Below are 26,176 nucleotides of genomic sequence, written 5' to 3'. Positions count from 1 at the left end.
TGATGAGGAAAGACAGAAACAACAGAAATAACCAGAGAAAAGAAAGAATTTACAGGGGACAAAGAAAACACATGAAGGCCAACCAGCAAGATTTTGAAATTATTAAAAGAAATCAAATAAATGTTATCAAAATAATTTTTAAAAATTTGACATGTTAAATGTTGTCTATTTAATTTTTAGATATTGTTTTTAAACAAATTTGAGTGACAGGGTTGCAAACATCAGTGTTTCCTATTTTGTACTCAATTCATGTAAGAAGCAAAATTGTTTAAAAGCGTACCGTGTGACTTTAAAGATCCGAAGCAGGCGGACGCAGCGCAACACTGAGATGCCAAGAGGTGGCATGATCTCCAACTCCACAAGAACTGTCTCCAGAATCCCACCGCACACAACGAAACAGTCAAAACGGTTGAAAAATGCCACAAAATATCCCCGCAACCCCAGACTATACATTTTCAGCAACATCTCCACTGTGAACAATGACAGGAGAACCTTATTGGCAATGTCTATGAGAGAGACACAAAAAGAAAGAGAGGCAGATAAATAGATGTGATCACAGCGCAATCATTTTTCAACATGTAGGTCATTCATTTGTACCACCATGACTTGGCAAAAAAAATCTGCTAATAGAAGTCTATGTGGGACAGTACACGTGTTATGTCAGTAAGGTGATGTTTGGCAACAGCTACGTACATACCCTGAACGTCAGTGAGCCAGTCTGGTTGGTTATAATGTTCTGAGGCACTGAGAGCTGTGTTGAGGAAGACCAGGATCAGCACCAACCAATAGAATGTCACAGATTTCACTGCTGTACGACAGTTTCTCCGAATACAACGGTTCCAGCGGCGAAGGGCACGACTAACGAACACACACACAGAAGACAAAAATGTAGCCTATATTCACTGTATATATTTTTTTTTATATAAAAAAATATATATGTATATTATGATGTGTGTGTGTATAAATATATATATATATATATATATATATATATATATATATATATATATATATATATATATATGTTTATTATTTTACCAAAATATACATATTGTTATGATATACAACATGTCATGAACCATGCGATCAGAGCAATCAGAGGGCATGTACTGCAATCTTTTTTTGTTTATATTTGTACTTTTGTCATTATTGCCAGAATAAAATATATAAATATCTTTAAAACAGAAATGTACTTGAAAAGCAAAACTGCATAAGATAAGACTAGTTTTCAAGGAATATATCTTTAATTATTAAGTTAGTTATTAGTTTATGGAGGGTTTTTTTTTTATTTCCCCACTGGCAAATTTTTTCTTCTTGTTTTGAGCATAAACATCACTAAATTGAACTAGATTTATGCTGTAATCAAGAAATAAAAACTGTCTGCAAGTGTATTTTCCAAAGTAATGTTTACTGTATACTATATATCTAGTAGGTAAACACTGAACCACGAGTTTGCCCTCACAACAACTCACCAGCAGGGGATCTTCATAATGCGAGCACTGAAGTCAAAGAACAGTGGACAAAACAAAATGAAACAACAATGAGATCACAGACAATCACAACACATGGAAATTGGCAAAATGTAAACACAAATGCATTGCGTTTTAACAAAGATCGATTTCAGATACTGAAACAAAGAAAGCCGAAGAAGCACTGACTTGCAAGAGCACAAAGAATATGAAGAAAAGAGAACATAATGAGCCCCAACTGAGAAATTCAGAAATGACACTCCATTATGGCTGATAACAACTTCCATTAGCAAGCCAGCATGACAACACAATGACAAATGTAGTGTTATGTTGTTTCTAATTATAGTGGGTACTGTATGTATGTGTGCGTATATGCATTACCAGCAAGCAGCACAACAATCTGTGTGTTCCTCATCTATGTTTTCAGTGTTCTCGGAACCTGTTTCACTGGCTGGAAGACTTGCTATAGCGAGTGAAAAACAGGAAGAACGTGAAAGATACACAGAGACAGAAAAGAACCATTAAAGAAAGAGAGATATAAGAGAGACAAAGAGAAAAAATAATGTCGGCCACACATTGACACAGTTTTGGAGAAAAGCAATCTCTCTGAAATAGGGTCAAAGCACTTAATATGGGTCCAACCGAGAGATGTGATTTCTAGCCCCAGATGTAAATTATACAATTAGACCAGACAAAGTTGAGGGGGGCTATAAATAGAACAGCGGGGGAGTGAAGGGGTCATGCATATCATTTTGATTGGCCGTACCATGGGTTTCGTTTGAGTGGCTGAACCAGCCGAATTTCCCCCTCTTCTTATCAGCTAGGTCACGCAAGGTCACACCTGAGGGGAGATTGAAAGATCAAGAGAGAGGGAAACAGTGAGAGACATGTAATAGAACAAAATGAGAAGCAGAACAGGTGGAAAAGCAAGTTAGCGGGAGAAATAATTGCCGTGGCTCTGTCTAAAGATGCTGGTAGGTGTTCAACATTTTATCACACAAAATTGTGGCAGGTGGGGAAATCTTTACCTCAAACATCAAAGGTAAAATGAGATGTTTAATTTATTAACAGTATATCGGATACTCGGTTAAAGGTGAAATGTGTTATTTCTGCCACTAGTGACTCTAAACTGAACTGCAAAAATAATGATTCATACTTTTGAGCATGACTGGTGTCCAAATTCAAGAAGTCTTTTTAATAAACCAGGAGAATACGCAGGAGAAAATCAACAAGGCAACTACACTTTAACATAAACAGGACTGAACAAAGAACTGAGAGGAACTAAGGGCTTAAATACACAGAGTAAGGTAATTAACTGGAACAGAAACAGGTGCGGGATAAATTAAAATCCACGGAAACTGATAACGACCAGGAACAAAGGCAAAATGGGAACAGGGAAAACGAAACCAAAACACAATGAAACTAAACAGACTTAGACATAAACCTGACAATTATAGCATTTATTAATATTTTGAAATAGATTTTATTTTTATATTTTATACGTTTTAGTAATTTTGTTGTGTGCTTTTTTTTTTCTTTTTTTTTTTAAATATATATTTCTATTTAGATTTTTTTTTTTTTTTTCAGTTTTACTTTGGGTAATTTGGTACTACTTCAACTAATTTACTTTAACTTAAAACTTTTTTTATTTCTGTTAGTTGTCAAGTTTAATTTAATATATATTTTAACAACAAAGACCCCATGGGGCCATTAGGGTTGCTAAAATACAAAATGTATTTTTTAGGGAAGTCAAAGTTAACATTTTTACTTAAGATTTGAATTAAATGTGTTTTAGCATTTTTTTTTTTTTTTTTTATTTCACAACATGAGATGAGTCATGATTATTTTATTATATTGACAACCATAATTTTACACAGTAAGAAAAAAACTACATCTAACAATAGTATATACATTACTTTGGCCTTAGTCTTTATTATATCATGCTTAATATGTTTCTCATTCCATGTAAATGCATTTTTAAACTTTAAATTGTAGCTGCCATAGGGGGCCCTCACAAAGGGATCAAAATATTTTGAGCCCTTGGGATCAAAAAGTTTGAAAAAATCCTGTCTTACTTGACTTATAATTGTCCCTGTAAGGATAGGGTAAAGTATTATCACATAAAAAAGCTTAAGTTTGTTTGTCAATCATGTTTCTAAAATGAACAATTGATACCAAGGACAAAGGGGTCTAGAGGGTTAAATAGAGGAAGAGATCTCACGTCTGTTCCCGTCTTCATCAAACTCATCTATGTCCTCAGCCTGAGTGATCCAGTCCATATATCCAGACAGATCCTCCTCCATCTGCTGCTTCTCACGGAGCTTCTGAAAATCTCCGCGAGCTTTCGCCTTCTCTCTCTCCTTAGAGAATTCTCTACACACAAGTATGGCTTGTTAGACAAGCAAAGCAAACACACACACACACACACAAACAATACAGAGGCAAACACACACTGTGGACATTCACACTCTGTTTAACGGAGGGAAAGCAGCATGAGGCGCAATCTTTGGGGAATTCTATGCTTTGGAACAGTCTGCAGGAAATCAGACTCCACAAATCTGCTGCTCTCAGCATCTGGGGATTGTTCCATTCAGGTGAGTAAAAGCATTAACATCTGATATCTGCTCATCTCCTGCAGTCCTCCATTAAATAATCACTCACACAGACATGCAAACAAGTTATGATGTCGTGAAATGACGGAGGCTTAGCTCATGAATATTAACTGGGATATGGACAAACTGTCTTAATAAATTGTTACATGTGATGTATGCATTAAACTAAATATTTCTTTCAAACAAAATATTTCTTTCAAATAAATGCTGTTCTTTTGAATTTTCTGTTCATCAAAAATTATCATGGTTTCTACAAAAATATTATGCAAAACAGCTGTTTTCAACATTGGTAATATTAAGAAATGTTTCTAGAGCAGAAAATCGGCATATTAGAATGATTTCTGAAGGATAAAGTGACACTGAAGACTGAAGTAATGATGGTGAAAATTCAGCTTTGTCATCACAGGAATACATTTCATTTAAAATATATTCAAATAAAAAACAGTTATTTGAAGTTGTAATAATATATCACAACATTACTACTACCACATTTTTGATCAAATAAAAAAATGTTGTTAAAAACAGTTTAAAAATATTACCAATCTCAAACTTTTGAACAATAGTATATCTCAAGTATTCAATCATTTAGCAGAACATTTTCACTGTGAGTACAAAAGGTTTCTGGTTAGAACCCTAACCCTTGATGTAACTTAATATATCAGCAGTGGGAAAAGCGCTCCTGTAGCTCAAACCGTAGGCCATGACAGTAGCAACGCCAAAGGCTGTGAGTTTGATTCCTAGAAAATGCATAAACTGATAAAATGTATATTCTGAATACAATGCTTTGGAAAGGAAATAAAGTGATAGGGACAAAATAAGGCCTGGCAAAAAGTGACATATAAATAATACTCATACACACTTGCCACAAACACTCATATAATTATCTGTCCTGTAAACTCACCCACTCAACACACCCAACACAAGGTTGAGAACAAAGAAGGATCCAAAGATGACCAGGCTGACAAAGTAAACCCATGGCAGCTCAAACCCAATTGCATCATTCATCTACAGAGATGAGCAGGAAAGCAAAAAGCAACGATATTAGTGTCATACACAATCACTTGCTTTAAATATAATTACGACCCATTAGAGTCAAGCTGAAGACTATGCATATGGCTTAGTTACCCAGTACAGGACGTCTGTCCAGCCCTCCATTGTGATACACTGAAAAACTGTTAACATGGCAAAGAAGAAGTTATCAAAGTTAGTGATGCCGCCGTTAGGTCCATCCCACTTTCCCCTGCACTCAGAGCCATTGACAGCGCACTGGCGTCCGTGACCCGCAAACGCACATGGGAGTGGATCATCGTCCGCGTAATTATCTGAAAAAAAATAAGAGAAAGGCAGATGGAGGAAGATAAAGAGTGACAGAAAATGCACATAAATATTTTATGTGAGTATGTGTGGGTACCTGTGCCTATAAAATAGCAGGTGCGATGCATTCGTCCGATGAAGAGCTCCAGTCCAATGATGGCGTAAATGATGATGACAAAAAGGACAAGCAGAGAGATGTGCAACAGGGGAACCATTGCCTTCATGATGGAGTTTAACACAATCTGCAGGCCTGCACACACACACACACACACACACACACACACACACACACACACAGAGCAGAGAAATCATGGCCTTCATAACAGAGCACTATAACACGAAACCTGTATTTTGTGCATAAGAAAATAATTCCCATTCTGTCTGTTTATGTCCATTATATCATTTTGGTGTTTGGTCTTTTTGCAAAAATGTCTTTTAAAGGTACACTATGTTAACTCAGTCTACACTGTAAACAAGAATTGTTGGTTTAACTTAAAAAAGTAAGTTACCTGGTTGCCTTAAAATTTTGAGTTCATTGAAATAAAAAATACAATGAAGGCGATTGATTTTTATCAGAAACTCAAAATATTATGTTATCTGAAGCACATTAATTATCTAAGTTGATTTGACAAAAGAAAAAATGTTGTGATAAAATCATGAAAACATTTTTTTACAATGTAGCGGTTAAACAAAACTACATGCATTTTGCGGAAGAACATTTTTTTGGTTGTGCTTTGGCTCTGCGTGACTGTGCAGATGAATATGGTTATCCTACTTCATCTGTATCCTACTAAAACATTCACTACTAGGCTTAAGAGATATAACCAGTTTAGATGAAAAGGATCTCAAGATGACTAGCTTAAGCATTACTGTAGCTATACCCATTAATAGACACTGTACTTCCTTGAAAATAAATTCCAGCACAGCGCTACAACAACCATAATGAAACGACCCTTCACAATGATGCTTTACAATGAAATCTGTTAGAGAGCTACATATGGCAATTTATCTGTTCAATAAAATACCTTACTCACTTGTTGAATAATAAAAATGCCATCTTTGTGTCGCTTTTACAACATTTCAAATTCCTCAGTTCTCGCCACCTCCGAAAAGCCAAGCCAATGTTGATTCTCATTTTATTACGAGCTCTGTTGCATTTTCTTTTTGCCAGCAGACTCTCCTCTGTTCTGCATTTTTTAAAACATGTGATTCCCCTGAGGTTCAAGATTTAGTGTGCTCCATCCATGTCAACCTTTCCCGCTCATTGTGACAACTAACCTATGGCACTCCCACACCATACATGCGTCAAAGTAGCTGGAGCAACTTTTCTCTATTTACGGATATGACGAGACACGCACAGGCGAGTGACATATGTACACAATTTCCAACGAAACAGGTCTAAAATTTAAACACTTATTGCTTACCATAGTGAATCAGAGTAAGACAAAAACACGTTTTGGAAGAAGGATTGATGACGTATTGACTCGTTATTTAAATTTTGTTACTTTTGAAAAAGAAAAAAAAGTACATAGTGTACCTTTAAATTATTCAACATTTTAAGTTATGTTAATTTATTTTAATCAGTTTTACTCTTACTAATATGGTATATACACTACTGTTCAATAGTTTGGGATCAGTCCAAGAATTTAAAAATGTTTTTTAAAGTCTTTTGTGCTCACCAAGGCTGCATTCATTTGATCAAAAATACAGAAAAACAGTAATATTGTGAAATATTATAACAATTTAAAATAACTGTTTGAAAATATTTTAAAATGCAATTTAATCCTGTAATGGCAAAGCTTAATTTTCAGCATCATTACTTCAGTTTTCATTGTCACATGATCCTTCAGAAATCATTCTAATAGCCTGTTTTAGTACTCAAGAAACATTTCTTATTATTATCAAAGTTGAAAAAAGTTGTGCTGCTTAATATTTTTTGTAAAAATAGTGATATAGGATTAGAATTTCAGGATTATTTGATTAACATAAAGTTAAAAATAAGAGTATATATATATATATATATATATATATAGTAACAATGTGTCTTTATTGTCACTTTTGGTCAATTTAATACATCCTTGCTGAATAAAAGTAATTTCTTAATTTTTTTTTTTTTGAACTGTAGTGTAATTTTAATTGATAAAAACATGAATTGACTTGTGATCACTTTACTATCACAATGAAGAATCTTTTTTGTCTCAACCTTGTTATCGTTGTCATCATTTTTGCAGACATTTTACTTAAATGTGACTAGCTGTCTGACTGACTGACTGTCTGACTGACTGATTGATAGATTGACTGATCGACTGACTGACTGACTGACTGACTGATTGTTTGATAGATTGATTGATTGACTGACTAACTGACTGATTGATTGAGACCATCATCCATTTACTGTATTCAAGACAATGCCAGCCAGAGCATAATAGCATTACAGTTGCACACGGTGAGGAATTTTTATTGTGTGTTTTCTGGTAAATGTAATGGGTATGTGAATGAGAAGTATCCTCATTCAATGTCATCTTGCCTCAATGGGAGACCTGCCAGGATTAACGTGCAGGTGAGCGCATGAGGGTGGAAAGATCCACACCAGAGCTTCTGTTAGTACTGTGGTGGAATACGTCATTGGCTACTCTGTGTTTCAGTATACACAACCGTGTTTTCTGCTATCCTGACCAGATTTGCAGGAGCTCTGAACTAATGGAATTGTGTTTTCAGCACCATGGACAGTGCTATCTGAAATCATCATCTTATTATCTTAGTATTGTAAAGACACAAGCAATAATGGCTCTTTGGTTAGCTGGTCAGTGATTCAGGGGTGTGTGGCAGTGGGTCTGATTTTGAAATTACTGCGAAACAGCACAGCCTCTGGTTGCAACAATGAGTCAAGCTCATCTGGAGAGGACACAGAACGAATCTACAGGCCTAAATTATCATGACATTAGAGAGGTCAAGCTACACCAACCCCCCTGATTGCTGCACAAATATCACCACTCCATACAAACCTCAATAGAGACTGTTTTCTCTCTCAGAATACATTCCTAATAGCACAATAACACTCTTGTGTGGGTGAAACACCACTGCTGAATAGTTCATGGCAATTTACACCAAATTAAATCAGACAGCAAATTTACTAACTTGTTTCCTTTTTTTTCTCGATTACAAACACAAACTCACTGGGCACTCCTGAAACCAGTCTGAGGGGTCGTAGGACTCTGAAGGCTCGGAGGGCTTTGACATCCAGACCACCTGGTTTACTCGGCATGTGGGAAGTTGTTTCACCAGACTTATGAGTAACAGTCTCTAATACCACACTGAACAACCTGCAAAAAAAAAAAAAAAAAAAAGGAAAGAAAGAAAAAAAGTGCTTGATTAAACATGTCATACTAAAATGTGTAACTGACTTTAAATAATTAATATTAAATTTAAAATTATGAGCTTTTGAGTTGTTACTTTGAAATTTGAACTTCGAATTAAAGATAAAAATGCAGGAGATCAGGTTTTACAACAAGGACAGTTTTTATATGTTAAATGTTACATTACACTATTAAATTAATATGTAGAGAGTGTATGAATATTCAGTTTAATATGCACTTACTTTCTAATATATATAAAAAAAAATTATACTAAATTTAGACCAAAATTAGATGCCATTTAGTCATGTTATGCTGGATACACATTAAAAGAATTTATAAGATTTTCAAAATGTGAGAGACCACAAACATGAGGGGAAAAAAAATCCTAGATTTAACAGTTTTGCTCCTATAGTGTGTGATGTGCCGTGATGTGACAAAAACAGCACACCACACACAAACAGATTTTCAACCAGAGTCCCGACTGTAAACACACGGGAAATCTCGCAAAATCTCTCGAGACTTCAGAATGAACATGAAGGACAATAGGCAGGAAGAAATTGCGATGATAGTGTTTGGAATGATTTTGGTATGTTTTACAGGACACATTGTATAAACACTCGTGCTGTTGCCACAAATCGACTAGCTGATCCTCCATCTCTGCTGTCCAAATCCATTTAACTTTGTGCTGCGCCATGACTGTGTTTGTTATGCTTCTGTCTTCTGTCAGCTCGCTTTCTGATTGGATATTGTTTAGTTTTACGTGATAATCTCCAGAGTGTACGCGTGTTTGTCCTCGGGGTTCCCCCCACACATCAGGATTTTTGATCTTTTTTTTGCGATTGGGGCGCCTCCGACGTTCTTCCGAGCAGATTCAGTCACTCTTAACACACCTCACACCACAGGAAAATCTGATAAAATAATCTGTAGAACCATCAAGATAATCGGAACATTACCTAGGATTGTCAGAAGGGGAGAAGTCAGCCCAAAATCAGCCCGATTATCTTGTGGTGTGTAGCCAGCATTAGTAAAATTAACTAAAACTACTGAATATGACATGACATAATATTGACAAAAATGATACTTTTTATGAAGAAAACAGTGACTAAAACACTGACTAAAAACAACAACAACAAAATTTTTTTAAAATTAACACTGGATCTGGCCTGAGAGCCATGTTAAATTGAAACATACAGCGCATGAACGAAGGCTGTAGTCTAATTCACGAACAAACAACTCTTTTAAACTACTTTTTAGTGAATCAAAAACATACAGCATGACCAATGCAGCCTGATTCCCAATGATTTTTTTTTTTCAGAAACATTGACCAGTGAAGCCTGATTCTCAAAGAATGACTCTTATGAGCTGGTTCTTTTTAGTAAGACTGACCAGTGAAGCCTGATTCCCGAACAAATGACTCTTATGAGCTGGTTCTTTTTAGTGAAACAAAAACATACAGCGTGACCATTGTAGCCTGATTCCCAAATGAATGTCTGTTATGAGCTGTTCTTTTTAGAGAATCAGAAACGTACAGCAAGACCAGTGTAGACCGATTCCTGAACAAATGATTCTTATGAGCTGGTTCTTTTTAGTGGATGAAAACATACAGCATAGCTAGCGTAATTTGATACTTGAACGAATGGAGTGAAGTGTTGTGGAAGCTGGCTGAGCCATAATATTTGTGGCACCCATCCTAAGAGTATTTGTGCGTGCATGTGTATGCATGAAAGCACAAAGATAGCTGATCTTTGTGCTTTCATGCATACACATGCACGCACAAATACTCTTAGGATGGCATCAGCATTATAAGCAGCAATAATATGATGTGTAATACTGTGTGTTTGGAACAGATCCACCTGCTCATTAGCGGTTCTGCTTGTGAGCTTAATGAAATCTCTAATCAATACTAAAAAAAGCTCTCAAAATTATACTCAAAAAGACGCTAAATGCCTGGCACCGTCATGTTCCTTTAGATAATTAACCATCACTCTGACCAACTGGCCATTAATGACCCCAGAACAGCTGTTTAGTCCCATTTTAGCAGGACAGACAGAGCTCTGGGGATTGTCGCTCTTTAAATACACTATGGTGTGCATAGGAAGAAAATGAGTTTAAGCAGTGGCATACTATGAAAGATTGATTCTTTTTTAGTGCATGAAATGCGTATTTACAGTTTTCACATACACACACATTCACCACAGTGCTGTAAAGCCTGGTGTGTGAAATTAAGGGTAGTGCCTAGTCTCTGTAGGTCAGATTAAGATACAAAGAGAGAGCGAGCGGGAGAGAGGATTGACAGCCAGATCTAACCAGATAATCCGGGAGAGAGAGCAAAAGGGAGGTTGAGAAAAGGGAGAAATGAGGAAAAAGAGGGTAAAGAGAACAGCAGGACAAGAGGAGAATTGTGAATAAGAGAGCTGCTGTTGGCCATAACACAACCTGAATAAAAATCAACTATGAAAATTAATATGCAAGTGAATCATGGAAGGAAAGGCAGTGATGTCACTCTGGGTTATTATGACTCATTTTTAAATGAAAAAGACAGTAAATAAACAAGTGGGGATGGATGGCTAGAGTGTCGAAGATGGTGACGTACCCTACGATGACGATGACAAAGTCCAGTAAATTCCAGCCATTGCGAATGTAGGAACTCGGGTGCATGACGAGGCCGTATGCCAGGATCTTCAGAAACGTCTCGATGGTGAAGATTATCAGAAACACATATTCAACTTGTTCCTGAAAAAACACAGATATATTTATAAATATATTATAAAATATGTATATAAAACTTGGCATAGAAAAATTGTGTATAGTCTAATAATAAAATGATTTTAGTAATAATAGTAGTAATAAAACAATAATTTTATTGGATAATATTGGCCTGATTAGGTTGTGTTGCTGTCGGGTGGAAACCTCATATTTCCAAAAAAACACTACTTTTCAGGAAACGGAAAAACAAATAAAGTTGATATTGTGGCTTTATATGTGGTCGGACAATTGCATGTGTCATTATGTTATTAACATTTTACCAAAATCAAGATCAAATGGAGTTGCAAGATTTTTGACCAGCGAATTTCGGACGTACTGTACATGTTTTGTCTGTCATTAGAACAGCCACATCTGAGGCAGTAAATGCAATGCATTATGTTTTCATCAACTTACAGGTTATAAAGTTTACTGTAGCTATCAGTGCTGCCAATTTAGCAATTTTGTTGCTAGATTTAGCAACTTCCCCACCCCTTTTGAGACTTTTTTCAAAAGCCTAGCGACAAATCCAAAAACTTCTTGGACAAACCTTATCTAGATTCCGTGACTCGCCCACTGATCTATATTTGTATAAATATAGATGGTCTCACCAGTATGACGTCATCTAGCGACATTTAGCGACAAGTTTTAGCTACTTTCAGCTGAAAGCAATGATAACCTTAGTTAACTACTTTAGTTAACATGAATTAAGAATGAACAATACTTCTACAGCATTTATTAATCTTAACGTTAATTTCAACATTTACTAATACATTATTAAAATCAATAGTTGTAATTCTTAACATTAGTTAATGAACAAATAATGAACAACTGTATTGCTCATTGTTAAAGGGTTAGTTCACCCAAAAATGAAAAATCTGTCATTAATTACTCACCCTCTTGTTGTTCCACACTCGTAAGACCTTCGTTCATTTTCGGAACACAAATTAAGATATTTTTGATGACATCTGATGCTCAGTGAGGCCTCCATTGCCAGCAAGATAATAAACTCTTTCAGATGCCCAGAAAGGTACTAAAAACATATTTAAAACAGTTCATGTGACTACAGCGGTTCAACCTTAACGTTAATGTACTTTTTGTGCGGCAAAAAAAAACAAAAAACAAAATAACGACTTTATTCAACAATATCTAGCGATGTGCGATTTCAAAACACTGCTTCATGAAGTTTCGAAGCTTCACAAATCTTTTGTTTCGAATCAGTGGTTCGGAGCATGTATTAAACTGCCCCCCAGTCATGCCCCCCAGTGGTGAACCCATTGAAATTTCGAAACACTTATGACGTAACGAAGCCTCGTTTACTGAAATCACGTGACTTTGGCAATTTGATACATGCTCTGAACCACTGATTTGAAACAAAAGATTCGTCAAGCTTCGAAGCTTCATGAAGCAGTGTTTTGAAAACGCACATCACTAGATATTGTTGAATAAAGTTGTTATTTTGTTTTTTTGGCACACAAAAAGTATTCTTGTCACTTCATAACATTAAGGTTGAACCACTGTAGTCACATGATCTGTTTTAAATATGTTTTTAGTACCTTTCTGGGCATCTGAAAGAGTTAATTATCTTGCTGGCGATGGAGGCCTCACTGAGCCATCGGATTTTATCAAAAATACATTTGTGTTTCAAAGATGAACAAAGGTCCTACGGGTGTGGAACGACATGAGGGTGAGTAATTAATGACAGAATTTTCAGTTTTGGGTGAACTAACCCTTTAATGTTAGTTAATTAACTTAATTAATTAGTTAATTAACTAATGTTAACAAATTAAACCTTAATGTAAAGTGCTACGTTTTTTTCTGTAAATGTGTGTATGTATGTAAATGTGTATGTAAATGTGTGCACTGGTATGACCCCATGACCTGTTCACAATACAGTGAGCGAGAGAGACAAAAAGGGTCGTTCTTGAGCTGGAGCTGGACTTCAAAATGGGGAATCTGCGAGCGTTTCAAAAGATTACTAATCTGTCAGCCTCTCTTTCTCTCCCTCCCTCTCTTTTGCCGCTGCTGGCAACAACAGCAGCCTGTGCACTGTGGTGGCACACTTGTGTGCACACATACTCCCTCCATATAAACAAACATATAGAGAGAAACAACAAACTAACCACAAAAACCCACACCATCTGTGTAAGACTGTGACAGAGGTGGAAGGACAATACCATATGGACAATAATAACCGCACATGCACACACTGCTGTAGTTGATTTGATGTAAAGTGGCATACAGCATAAACTTCCATTTGCTGGACCGTATGCCTCTGTCTGAAGTATGCAGAAGGTTTTTGCACACTGACAGGGACAGAATATCCATGAACTATTTCTGAAGCTCTATTCCCTTCCTTAGATGAGCAGATAGACCATGGCAACATTCAAAACCTTTCTTTTGCATAATTTTGTAAATTTAATGATGGATAAAATTAGCAGGGGCTGTGAATTTAACTTTTTTTTTGTATAATTAATTATAATAAAAAATAATACCAGCAATTTTTTATTGCTGTAGGCCAGTGATAGGGTTTTGGACAATGGTATGGAAATAAGTTATATTTTGACCTCTAAAGTCACTTTCTGTTGATTTAATGCTTTTCTCGTCTCCCACAATAGTGTAACGTCTAGTGATCTTCCTTTAGGAGCTTTTCTAAGCATATATTGATAAGTGCAAATTAATTAATCTGCAACACATGTAATTATTTCAATTAAAATTTGCAATCTACTGACAGCCCTAGTTATTAGACATGCAAGCTCAGAGTGCTGAATGACTTTGAGTAATGAACTGAAGAGAACTGAAAGCAAGATGATGGACAGTAAAATAAAACAAACAATATGGCAGAGGAAAAGACCAACCGGCTTTTTGAGAGAGACTGACAGCAAACACACACACACACACACACACACACACACACACACACACACACACACACACACACACACACACACACACACTCATTAAATACATGCCCCCTCCATTGCACCTGGAATCCAGGATGTGGCTTTAAGCATCAGAACAAAGATGGAGAACGAAAGAGAGAGAGAGAGAGAGAAAGAGGGATGGGGTGATGGGGGAAGGGTGATGAGAGGCAAGGGAGGAAGAGTAAGCTGCTTATCAGGACCAAGAGCATTTAGAGCAGCCAAACGAACAGGCAGCTCCAATCTCCCCTGACCACCACTCTTTCTGCTCCCTCCCTGTCGCTTTCTCTTTCACATCATTTTGTTGTCTTGTTGTCCTCCAAAATCTAAAAGAAGAAGACAATGCAGGTGGATTTGACTGAGCTTGCATTGTTAGCACATCTTTAGCTTAATATTAAATTCACATTACGCAATTTTTGTTTTCCAATTCCATTGTAAGCTCGGTTCTTCTATGGGCACTTTTGGCACTGTGAACTTTAAGTTCACCCAAATATGAAAATTATGTCATCATTTACTCACCATCTTGTCATTTAGAAACAATATGACTCTTTTTTTTCTGTTGAACATAGAAGATATTTTCAGAAATGTCTCAGTGTTTTTATCTACATGATGTAAGTCAAAGGGCTCCAATGTTGTTTGGACACATTCTTCAAAATATCTTCTTCTCTGTTCCACAGACAAAAGTCATGCAGGTTTGGAATAAAATAAAGATGAGTAAACGATGACAGAATTTTCTTTTTGTAGTGAATCATCCCATTAAAATCCTGTTAACACACTTTTAACACACTTTTTCTCTTTAAACTCACTAGTTGAGTTAAAGGGTTAGTTCACCCAAAAATGAAAATAATGTCATTTATTACTCACCCTCATGTCGTTCCACACCCATAAGACCTTCATTCATCTTCGGAACACAAATTAAGATATTTTTGATTAAATCCGATGGCTCAGTGTGGCCTGCATTCACAGCAATGGCATTTCCTCTCTCAGGATCCATAAAGCTACTATAGTGATGGGCCGATTTCAAAACACTGCTTCGGAGCTTTGCGAATCGAATCAGTGACTCTGAGCGCCAAAGTCACATGATTTCAGCAGTTTAGCCGTTTGAAAGGAGATCCGAGTCACTGATTCGATTTGTAAAGCTCCGAAGCAGTGTTTTGAAATCGGCCCATCACTATATTGTTGAAAAGTCGTTATTTTGTTTTTTTGGCGCACAAAAAGTATTCTCGTCGCTTTATAATATTAAGGTAGAACCACTGAAATCACATGAACTGTTTTAAATATGTCTTTAGTAGCTTTCTGGATCTTCAGAGAGGAAATGTCATTGCTTTGAATGCAGGCCTCACTGAGCCATCAGATTTAATCAAAAATATCTTAATTTGTGTTCTGAAGATGAAGGTCTTACGGGTGTAGAACGACATGAGGGTGAGTAATAAATGACATTATTTTTGGGTGAACTAACCCTTTAATTAGTCCAATAAAAATGTCCAACAGTGGGCATACATATATCACAGGAGAGATCTGTCCTGTCAGAACGTCAAATAAAACAAGTGCAATGGAAATAGGCTATAAACTTCATATCACTGCATCTGCTACTGAGCATGCCCAGTGAGAAACACTGTGACTGGGGGAATACCCATAAGCCCTTGCACTTGAATAATTTCATTACGTTTGTTTGTTTGATCATGGGACTAATGAGGACATGTTAGTTAGAATTAAAAGATGTTTAGCTCTATTTATTGTTTTTTTATGATCTTTTAATATAAAAAATATATACTTGAAGTCACTGTTAGGGTCATTATTGTTCCTTTTCTTGATTTCTTCTTGTTTCTTTCAACTAAATGGCTCTGAAGCAGGGCCAAAACAAAGATTTGCTAACAGCTCCCAAAAACTTCTGACATCAGGAATATGCAGTATTTTCATTTAACTTCAAAATATGAGCTGTCAAAATAAATACATGTAAAAATTTTGAGTTTTTTAAAAAAAAAACATATTATATAATGGTCCTAAAAAGAACAGGCCAACTATAATTTTTTAAGTTGGTAAGTACTTTGCCCTGACACTGAATAAACTCAAAAGAGCCCTCAAAGAGTCATGAAACCCTAAAACACATTTTTTGAGATTTTAACATATATGTACAGATTGCACATCAATGAATACAACTATAGCACTCATCATGTTTATTATTAATGGAAAAGTGGTTATTTTTTCTTTTTTCTGAGCCATTTCATTCTTCCAGGTTTAAAAAGCAAAGTTAAAACAACATCACGAAATTTGATGTATACGCGTTAATTCATCTACATCATCAGTTTCTGAGTTTTTCTCTGCATTATTCATGAGAATGAACTCTTTTAATCCAATCACTGCTCTGTATTATGTATGAGATCGCATTACAGCGGAGAATTCAAATGTTTCAGCAGTGATGTTCCCGTCTGTCTGTTCAGAGTTCATGTGTCGTAAGTGTATGTTTCCTCAATGCAGTAACACAGAAGAGTTGTTTGCCTATTTTTAGGTTTCCTTTGATAGTTATGGTGCATAGTGACTGTCATGACTGGCAAAGTACCGATATAAGGCAACTCTAACACACCATTTCATTTACACAGAACCAAAGCTTACTTTACCCATCCACATATTATTTTGCTACCTAGAAAGCACTGGTATTTTCCTCTGGAAATGCAAATCTAGTCTGTATGCAATCCAGCAAGTGAATATTACAACCCCACAAAAAAAGCTGACTCTGAAAGAAAACACTGTAATTCGTTCATTAGTCTGTGCTACACTGTGATCTCTCATCTGGGTTGCGCATTCTGCCCTGTTGTTCCTCTTTTGTCACTTCATTGTCACTTCTCTTACATTCGAATGCAAATTCTTCTTCTATAAAAAGAAAGTGATTCTCTGATGGGATAGACATGAGGCACTGCCCGAGGGGGGTTGTGTCCAGGGTCCTGATCACATACAACTCGATTGGTCTCCTCTCCCTCATTTCCTCTCTTTCTCTTCCTGTTTCTCTCACACAAGCCTTAGGGAAGATCCCTTTCACTACACGTCGAGCATTTCAGTACGAATGGGGCACAGTCACACACGCCTGTACACTCGAGATGACAGCGGTACAAACTATGAAGCTCACATGGATAATTCGGTAAAGTCCAGTGAAAGTGCTAGTGTGCCGAGATGCGGAGAAAGGATTTCTGGACTTAAACGAAAGGTGTTTTTATTCGGTCCGACCCTTACTAAGAAACAATAGCTAGGGGCGCTTCTCTTTCGTTTACGATTTCTCTCTCGTCTCTGTGACCTTTGCATTCCGATGTGAAGCTGTAGTGTGCACAAGTTCATGCAGCCTCGCATTGTTGCATGCCTCACTGCAGCCGTGGACAAAACTGCCGCTTTGTTTCCTTGATGCCACTAACGTGCAAGCAAATTAAAGCCCTGCAGTCTCAGACACAGGTGCCGAGATGAACATCACAGTAACGCAGGATGCTGGTAAAAGTGTTTAAAGGTAGAGTTTATGCAAAAATGAAAATTATGTCACCATTTCCTCATCCTCTTGTCGAAAAAATGTTTTATTTTACCCATGCAATGAAAGTCAGTGGGGGCAAATGTTGACTTTTTTTTGTGTTCCACAGAAGAAAGGAAGTCATACAGATTTGGAACAACGTGAGTAAATAATGACAGAATTTTAATTTTTAAGTGAACTATTCCTTTAAGAATAGCTACTGAGTGGATCAAATGTGAAGCTCTCTGATGGGATACAATGAGAGGTTGTGGGAGATGAGGAGGATTACAGAGTAATACTGCATCATCAAACAGCAAAAAAAGGATTTTAACATCAAAATGGCACCTGGCTTTCAAATTGTGATGTTCAAAGTCCAAAGCTTCCAGAAATTTCTGACACTAGGACAGCAGTAGGAATCGAAATACTGTGGCCGAAGTGAGTCACATGACAAAACTCTCTTGCTTGAGGCGAATGCCCCTTTTATGTGTGTGTGTGTGTGTGTGTTTCTCTGCGCATTTGTGTGTATTGTTAGAGGGATAACAAAACGTTATCCCTCTGTTCAAAAGTTTAGGGTCAGTAAGATTTAATTACGTTATAAAAGAAATTAATATTATTTTGATCAGCAAGGATGCACTAAATTGATCAAAAGTGACATTAAAGACATTTAAAATGTTACAAAAAAGGGGAACGATTATGCAAATTTCACTTTTATAAGGTGTTTAAACACAGATGTGTGTCCACAGTGTGTGTAAACAACCAGCCTATAATGGCAAAAATCCAGCCACTCCTTTTTTAATAATCCTCATAAATCATAAACAGTCTCTCCAAACGTGTGGTTCTTAAGTAAGAGTAGGGGGAAACCCCGCCCATGACTGGCGACGATCTGCTCTACTAACATAGATACCGCCCTGAGTGAGCCGCAGCAGTCCGCCATTTCTGTTTCCTTGCTGTAGCAGCTGGAGACGTACAGTGTCGGTGCCAAAAAAATTACAAATGTTCTGTTATTGGATGTACCAATGAACATAAGAGTCTCCATAGATTCCCGCCATCTGAGCCAATTTTTATTTATGAAGGAAATGCGCCAAAGAAAGTCGGTAAATATTTGCGCAAATCATTTTAGCCGAACGGCTTCACAAACAAGGGTCAGTTCAACACTGGATTTGCACAAAAGATTAACATGAAGGTACGTGCTAGTCGATAAGTTGAATCAGCTTAATTCCACAACAGCTACATAAATTTATCCACTAACCATTCAAGAAACATCCAGTTGCATTCTAAAAGTTGTAACTTCTTCCTGAGTCGCTCCATCAGTGTCCGACTTTGGTTTGAACAATGTAAGGCTGAACACTGCTAATGACAATCAACATTTTGTCTGCGTGATATTCTCCAACTTTGTTGATGTTGAGTATCCGAAGCGCGAGCTGGTAAAGCTCCATCTTGGAAAGGGGGCCGGGAGCGGCAGCTCATTTGCATTTTGACCGACAGTGTACATTCGAAATGGAACATGGAAATCAGTATTGTAAATAGTATATAGATTTGATTTATGATTTCTGTCTGTATAAGTGCCAACAAATGTCTTTTTTTGAAATATGTCCTCTTTGATTTGAACGTAGAAAGTGTTTTATCTTTTCTGTTTAAATCTTTTATAAATATATATATCCAAATCCAGGACATCTGAAACAGGAAACAAGCACCTTAACTAGTTAGCTACCTAAATACATACCAGACTGAAACCAGAAAAGACCTGATAGAATATGCCATTGGAAAAGAAATGTATATTACATAATACATAAACACATGCATGCTTCTGGCTGCACCTGAGATCCATAACACACCTCCCAAATGGGTCAGCAGGAATTCAGTCAACGGTTTGTTCCGGGCACCATCCCAATATATCTGATTATGAAACAACACCTGGGAAGGGAAATACCTTTTCACCTTCTCCTGTGGCTATTGCACACTTTACCTTACAATATACAATAATACATACTGTATCTCAATTAAGAGCCAATGCATTACAGCAACTTTGAACTGATGGACTACAGGAACTAGCCATTAATGTTTGCAACCAAAAACCAAGAAGCTTGTTAACCATGAATGTTCTTCAATCTTTTTTCAGTTCTCTGAGCTGAAATGATATTCACATCACCCCAATTTCACACACTCTTTCTCTCAAGAGAGACAGAGCAATACTTACTAGGTCATGATTTGTGGCATTCGAGTCATCTTCAGGAAAAGGCTTGGAGACCCCCAAAGCAACACAGTTAGCAAAGATAGCAAGGAGAATAAAGATATCAAATGGTCTGGAGTCACATGTTAAGGTAAACATGATCTTATTAGAGTGACATTACATTCAACAGGCATTATTTAGCTAATTATAATTTGTTTTTACAACAGATATTGGTAAATGATTGGAAAGCATCATTATCAGTAGAAGTTTAAGCTTTGTTTTGTTTGAGATGTAAATGGATACTTCCACTCCACAAGGTGGAGGGCGGCCCTGCGGATGGGATTGTTCAGTTTAAGGCAGAAAAGAGCTCTGGGGGCACGCTGGACCTGGTTGGAGCCCTGGACCTGCTTCTTCGTATGCTGACTCTTCTTCTTTTGCGTTCCAGTGGAGCTGCAGGTGGAGTTAAGCGTTTCCGTACGATTCATCTTCGGCCGTTCGTTCTCCTCCCACTCGTCCTTCTCTTCCTCTTCACCCTCATCACCCTCTCCTCCTCTCCCCCCCTCCTCCTCCTCCTCTTCCGCTTCACCACCACCCTCCTCTTCCTCGTTGGAGTACCCATTCCCTAAAGAGAGAAGTTTAGTCACTTAATAAAGGGTCATTTGTGTGGATGACACAGCAAACAACTAGTCTAAGGACTAAAATTAACAAATGCTTGTTGACACAGGCACTCTTTTTGTAAGGTTGTGACATCAAAATGAACCATAAGTCATTTTGTTGGTTTCTTTTGTTTTGATATCAGAGAAAACCTGTCAAAGACAAGACCATTCAAAAGTTTGGGGTCAGTAAGACCTTTATTCAGCAAGGATGCATTCAATTGATCAAAAGTAACAGACATTTGTAATGTTACAACTGATTTTAAATGAATATATTCTTTTAAACAGAATCCTATTTTTTTTTTTTTTTTTTTTAATTGAGCTTTGCCATCACAGGAATAAATTACATTTTAAAATTTATTAAAATAGAATTTTAAAGTGTTTAATCTGTAATAATATTTCACAATATTACTGTTTTTGCAGTATTTTTGAACAAATTCAGCCTTGGTGAGCATAAGAGATATCTTTTAAAACAACAAAATCTTACCAATCCCAAACTTTTGAATGGTAGTGTATATTAGCAGGAGACTAAGGCACCCAAAAGCACCAATAACAACGAAAATGTGTTATCTTAGTACTATCAGTAGAGTTTCCTGTACAAGTGCAACAAAATGTCCTGTTGCCTGCCTTGTCCTGAGATGTGATAAAGCATCAAAAGAAAAAAACAACTATAGTGATCAGGACTATTATTTTAAAGTGAAAAACATTAAAATAATGGTCTTATTTTAGCCAATAATGGCTTTTTCTTCACTTTAAAATAATGATCCAGATCACTAGTTGTTCTTGCAGAGTAGCTAGACAACAGGAGTAATTAGGGATGCATTTTATGACCACATTCAGAGTAAAAAAGACAACTGCTCACGTCTCAGACACATGTTAATGTTGTGCTTAGTAATTAATAGGTAATTCTTTATATTAATAGTTCTTAATGAGGCTAATCTCATTCAGTAATTATTGATTACCTAATAAGCAACAATCTCAGTCCTAAATTGCCTATTACTATTTATTGATTAGTCAATGTTGTTTCCATATTAGTTAATAGTAGTAGCTGAAGTGTTAATGTAGTACTACTCATTTGTCCTGCATTACTTCCTGCATAGTTACCTATTAATGATCAGTGTTGGGGAAAGTTGCTTTTAAAAGTAATGCATTACAATATTCCCTAAAAAAGTAACTAATTGCATTACTTAGTTACTTTCTATGAAAAGTAATTCATTACGTTACTTTTGTGTAACTTTTTCTCACCTGGACTGAGTAAAGGCCCATTCACACTAAAAGTGAAACGAATAAGCCTCAGGCTGAAGGAAATGCATATTTATGCCTGTACAGTAGAGGGCGCAGCTCAAACTAACCTTTCAGCTGTGCTGCCATTCTGGATTAAAGAAGAATAGGATACAGAAGAAGGAAGTTCAACGCTGTTATTTCTAAATCTAATCTAGTCATTTTTGCTTATTAGTATGGTTGAATTGGATCACTGAAGGTCAGCAGCAAAGACACTGGTTAATAAAATGAGTTTAAATACATAAAGTATATTTGTGTAATTTAATATATTTAATTATTACAGGTTTGCGTAAAATTCTGATTGCATTTCACTGTTTTTATTCATTTTAAGAAATACTGAACGTTTTCATGCAAGTGAGGTGAGTAAATGCATGTTCACATTTAGACTAGAGCTAAAATAAAATCATGTTTACGCACACAATACCTCTGCACTTAACCTATTTCTCTCAACATGGGGACAGGAGAGCTATCAGTCAATAAATGTGAAAACAAAATAACTTGCGTTACTTATTTGAAAAAAGTAACTTAGAAATTTTGTTGTAAATTGAAAAAGTAATGCGTTACTTTACTAGTTACTTGAAAAAAGTAATCTGATTACATAACTCAAGTTATTTGTAACCCCAACACTATTAATTTTATTCTAAAGTGTACTATCTAATCTTATCAATAGTTGCTACAGCACGAGTTCCTCATCATCTGGACACAGGGATGGAGTGCTAGTGACTGAAGTAACTGAAAACTATGAAACTTAAATCACTCCGATCATATTAAAGAGGGTAAAGGAGATAAGGAAGAAAAAGCTTTCTAATCTGCCACAGTCTCTGATGAGCAGGAGGGCTCTGCACTAGGTGAGGAGAACCACACAGTAACAGCTGTGACCTACTTCCCACTATGAGAGGGGGTGCAGAGCAGGATTCTGGGCCAGCGGTTTCATATGTGAGTACCTGTGGATTCATGATGTTAGCCTCTAGCACAGCTAGCTGACAGCTAACAGAGAGAGTCATGGGTAGGGGGAGGGGCGAGAGGGAGAGAGAGGACACTGCTGATAGCAAATTATAACTTCAATTTATGCATAAGACCTCAGTGAGACTGAAGTGAATCCTATCAACCAGAGATAACAGCAATCAGTACTTTCATTGAACATTTAAAATGGGCAGGCAGGAGAGCGAAATAAACTCCTTTGTGAGGTTTGTAAAATGAGCTATCATGCCTGCTGCGCTGCACTGATAAAGACACGCTCCAAATGGAAATTGAGGGGCCAATTTAGCAGGTCATTTAAAGAAGGTATTGTTGAAAACTAGTTTTTGTTTAGGCTACTGCTCTGTGTAACCCTCACTGTGACGGCTAACACACGCCAACAGGCTATTTTCTGCTTTAAAGACAAGTTCATTTGGTTTTCAATCATAGTATCATATTTACTGAGCCTCCATAATTTCACAAAGGAATGAGTTATGAAATTTACATAAACAAGTATTTATCAATGTCTATTTCTGTATATAACTAATAAACAAAACTGCCCTAAAAAGCATTAACTTTTTATTTTATTTGCATCCATAATTCACTACCATAATACTGGCCTTGAGCTGGAAATGTGGATACTGAGAAAATGTTTGGATTCTCTCTGATAGACGAATATCAAACAGGCATAATGCTTATAAACAAATCAAGAACTTCATTATTATCAGTGCCTTTCAGTATGGCATTATTTTTCAGTTGAAGGCAAAAGTACCATCATTCATTTACTCTACATATTGCTATATTATCTAGGTTGATTTATTTACCTTGATAGTGATCTAAAGGGGTCTACCAGCTAACAAGGAATGTTCTTAGAACTTTCGTTCTGGCAAGGTTCTGTCAAAGTTTTGAATAAACGTTCTTCCAGTAATGTTAATAGAATATATAATAATGTTCTCAAAACTTTAGCAAAAGAACATTATTTATGCATCGTTCATGTAATGTTTTTTTTTCTGGTATGTTTTAGTTGGACAGTCGTCTAAGGTTTTTTTTTTTTTTTTTTTTTTTAAATGTTACTACTTGTCTCAGAACGTTCGGAGAACATTCAAAAGTAACATTCCCAGAATGTTTGCAAAATTATAAAATAGAATGTTTGCTTAACGTTCGCATAACCAAGAAAAGAACATTTCTAAAACATTTCAAATTTTGAATGTTTCAAAACATTCCAAAATATGTTTTCATAACTTAATGGAAACATTAGCAAAATGTTCTTAGAATATATTTTTGTTAGCTGGGATCAAACCTGTGCAAAGAGACACATACAACAACTCTCATGTGCGGGCTCGTTTCTAAAGCAGAAGGATTTGGTTCTTGAGCTAGTTAGGGATCAAAGATTAGAGGCCCATTTAATCAAACTTACTACCAGCAGAATATTCATTCGCTGTCTCTAGGGGCCCTGCATTACACTCTATATGCATTAACCTGCAGTGCTGGGGTTACTTGGCAATGATGGAAGTCAAATGATATCTGTAATTGCAGGTTGCCTGTAATCAGAAAGTCATCATAAAGCGCATGTGCAGGTTGTCCTCTGAAAATAACCCTGTGGCAGTTAAACATCTGGTGCTGCAAACAAGAAAAATAAATTGGAAAAATAAATTCATAATTTGATCGCAACAGAGCTTAAGGCTCAAAACCTTCATCTTTCATTATAATTAACATGTAGAACATTTCAAGTTCGTGTAATTAGTACAACTGTCAATTATGACGAATGCATTTACCCAAGTACTATTTCACATTGTTAAAATGTAAGCAATTGTAACAAAAATTCAAAATTGCTACAGTAAAGACCTGTTAATTAATCAACTGTAAGTTACCTTACCATATACAGTAATTAAAAAAAAAAACATTAAAAATTATATTTTGAAAAACAATGTGAACATTTTTTTTATCAAAGCAATACTTTTATAGCAAATTTTATTAAAAATTAATAAATTTTATTATTATAGTGTTCTTCAATTTGTTTTTAAACCACCCAAAAGTAAACATACTTTTTACATTTAATTTATAGAAGAGGTATTCCCTGCATAAATCATATTTGTTCAGATTTTTTAGTTATTTTCTTATTATTTGTTTAGTTATGATCATTTGGTGTTTTATATTCATTCCTGTCATTCAGCTAATGTTTAGCTTACTGAATTGTTTCTGTGCCATGTCAGGTGTTATATATATGTATGTATTGAGGAGGCTAGTTTGATGAACTGTACGTCAACATCTAAACTGTATCTAATAAAATTGCTGAGTATTTCGTATTGATACATAGCCTATACAGAAGTTTCTACAGCTATTCGAAAAGTAAGTTGACATTTGACAGCTTAAACAGCGACTACATGACATATGAGCATATATAAAAACTAAACTAAACTAAAATATATGGATGAAAACGATAAAACAAAACTTACTTTTTCGGTTCTCCTCATACATGTCGGAGATTGTCACTTTGACCTCATTGGAGCAGAACGCATGATCCTCACGACAGTTTCTTCACTCACATTTATGAGACATATTTCCAAAATGTGCTTTTCAATAAAAGCGGCAAGTTTTCCAGTTGTAAAATCCTAGCGTGGTATCCAAAGATGCTGTCAGTCACCTTCTAAAGGCTTTTCATTGTGAATCTATGGAGTTGCATTCAGATGGTTTAAAAAATCAGAAGCGTTCAATTATTCCCCGTCTTCTAAGAAAATGAACTTTGAGAGCTTTAGGGACAAAAATAAAAATTATATATATATCCGTTGATGATTGTAGCGCACACTCTGTTCTCTATCTCCGCATTTAAGCCATCAATTCAGGATTAAAGAAAAATGACTCGTTTAAAGGGACAGGCAGCCTAGAAACTTATTAAAGGCAGGGATATTGGGCAAACGATTTTATGGAGCGTCGACAGAAAATGTGGGCGAGTCTTTGCTCATTTTCCAACGCAACGGATCAATCTACACACACACACACACACACACACACACACACGAGCGCGTGAGCGCACTTGCGCTGCCACTACGCGTGTCCTCGCGCTCTTGTGCGCTGTTGCATGTAGGATGTGAGTAAGAATGGCAGATCAAAATTCAGTTGTACTATTTTCATCTTTATTTTATTTAAAGGTTTACAGAGATGAATGACCTTAATAATAAAAGAGAAAAGGTATTTGGGGAGGAATAAAAAA

At 36.2% G+C, this 26,176-nt stretch overlaps 1 protein-coding gene across 3 annotated transcripts in view; it reads right to left on the bottom strand.

Moving 5' to 3' along the window:
- cacna1fb (calcium channel, voltage-dependent, L type, alpha 1F subunit) overlaps nt 1–20,624 on the bottom strand; it is a 43,732-nt gene extending 23,108 nt beyond the window's left edge. The window contains exons 1-13 of one of the 3 annotated variants that reach the window (XM_051903828.1): nt 20,378–20,624; nt 20,102–20,207; nt 11,345–11,484; nt 8,573–8,718; nt 5,493–5,645; nt 5,207–5,403; nt 4,983–5,086; nt 3,691–3,842; nt 2,236–2,310; nt 1,851–1,932; nt 1,473–1,499; nt 698–858; nt 281–506 (exon numbers count right to left, since the gene is read on the bottom strand). In XM_051903828.1, coding sequence (XP_051759788.1) covers nt 281–506; nt 698–858; nt 1,473–1,499; nt 1,851–1,932; nt 2,236–2,310; nt 3,691–3,842; nt 4,983–5,086; nt 5,207–5,403; nt 5,493–5,645; nt 8,573–8,718; nt 11,345–11,484; nt 20,102–20,207; nt 20,378–20,559 — 1,751 coding nt within the window. In that variant the 5' untranslated portion in view covers nt 20,560–20,624. Of the gene's footprint in view, nt 1–280; nt 507–697; nt 859–1,472; nt 1,500–1,850; nt 1,933–2,235; nt 2,311–3,690; nt 3,843–4,982; nt 5,087–5,206; nt 5,404–5,492; nt 5,646–8,572; nt 8,719–11,344; nt 11,485–20,101; nt 20,208–20,377 lie in introns of those variants that run through there. The other 2 variants (XM_051903826.1, XM_051903829.1) reach the window with 2 other exon arrangements.
- Nucleotides 20,625–26,176: the final 5,552 nt, after the last annotated feature.

Source organism: Ctenopharyngodon idella, chromosome 8 (assembly GCF_019924925.1).
Source record: "Ctenopharyngodon idella isolate HZGC_01 chromosome 8, HZGC01, whole genome shotgun sequence".
NCBI classification, from domain to species: domain Eukaryota; kingdom Metazoa; phylum Chordata; class Actinopteri; order Cypriniformes; family Xenocyprididae; genus Ctenopharyngodon; species Ctenopharyngodon idella.
This window is presented reverse-complemented; position numbering and strand designations above follow the sequence as displayed.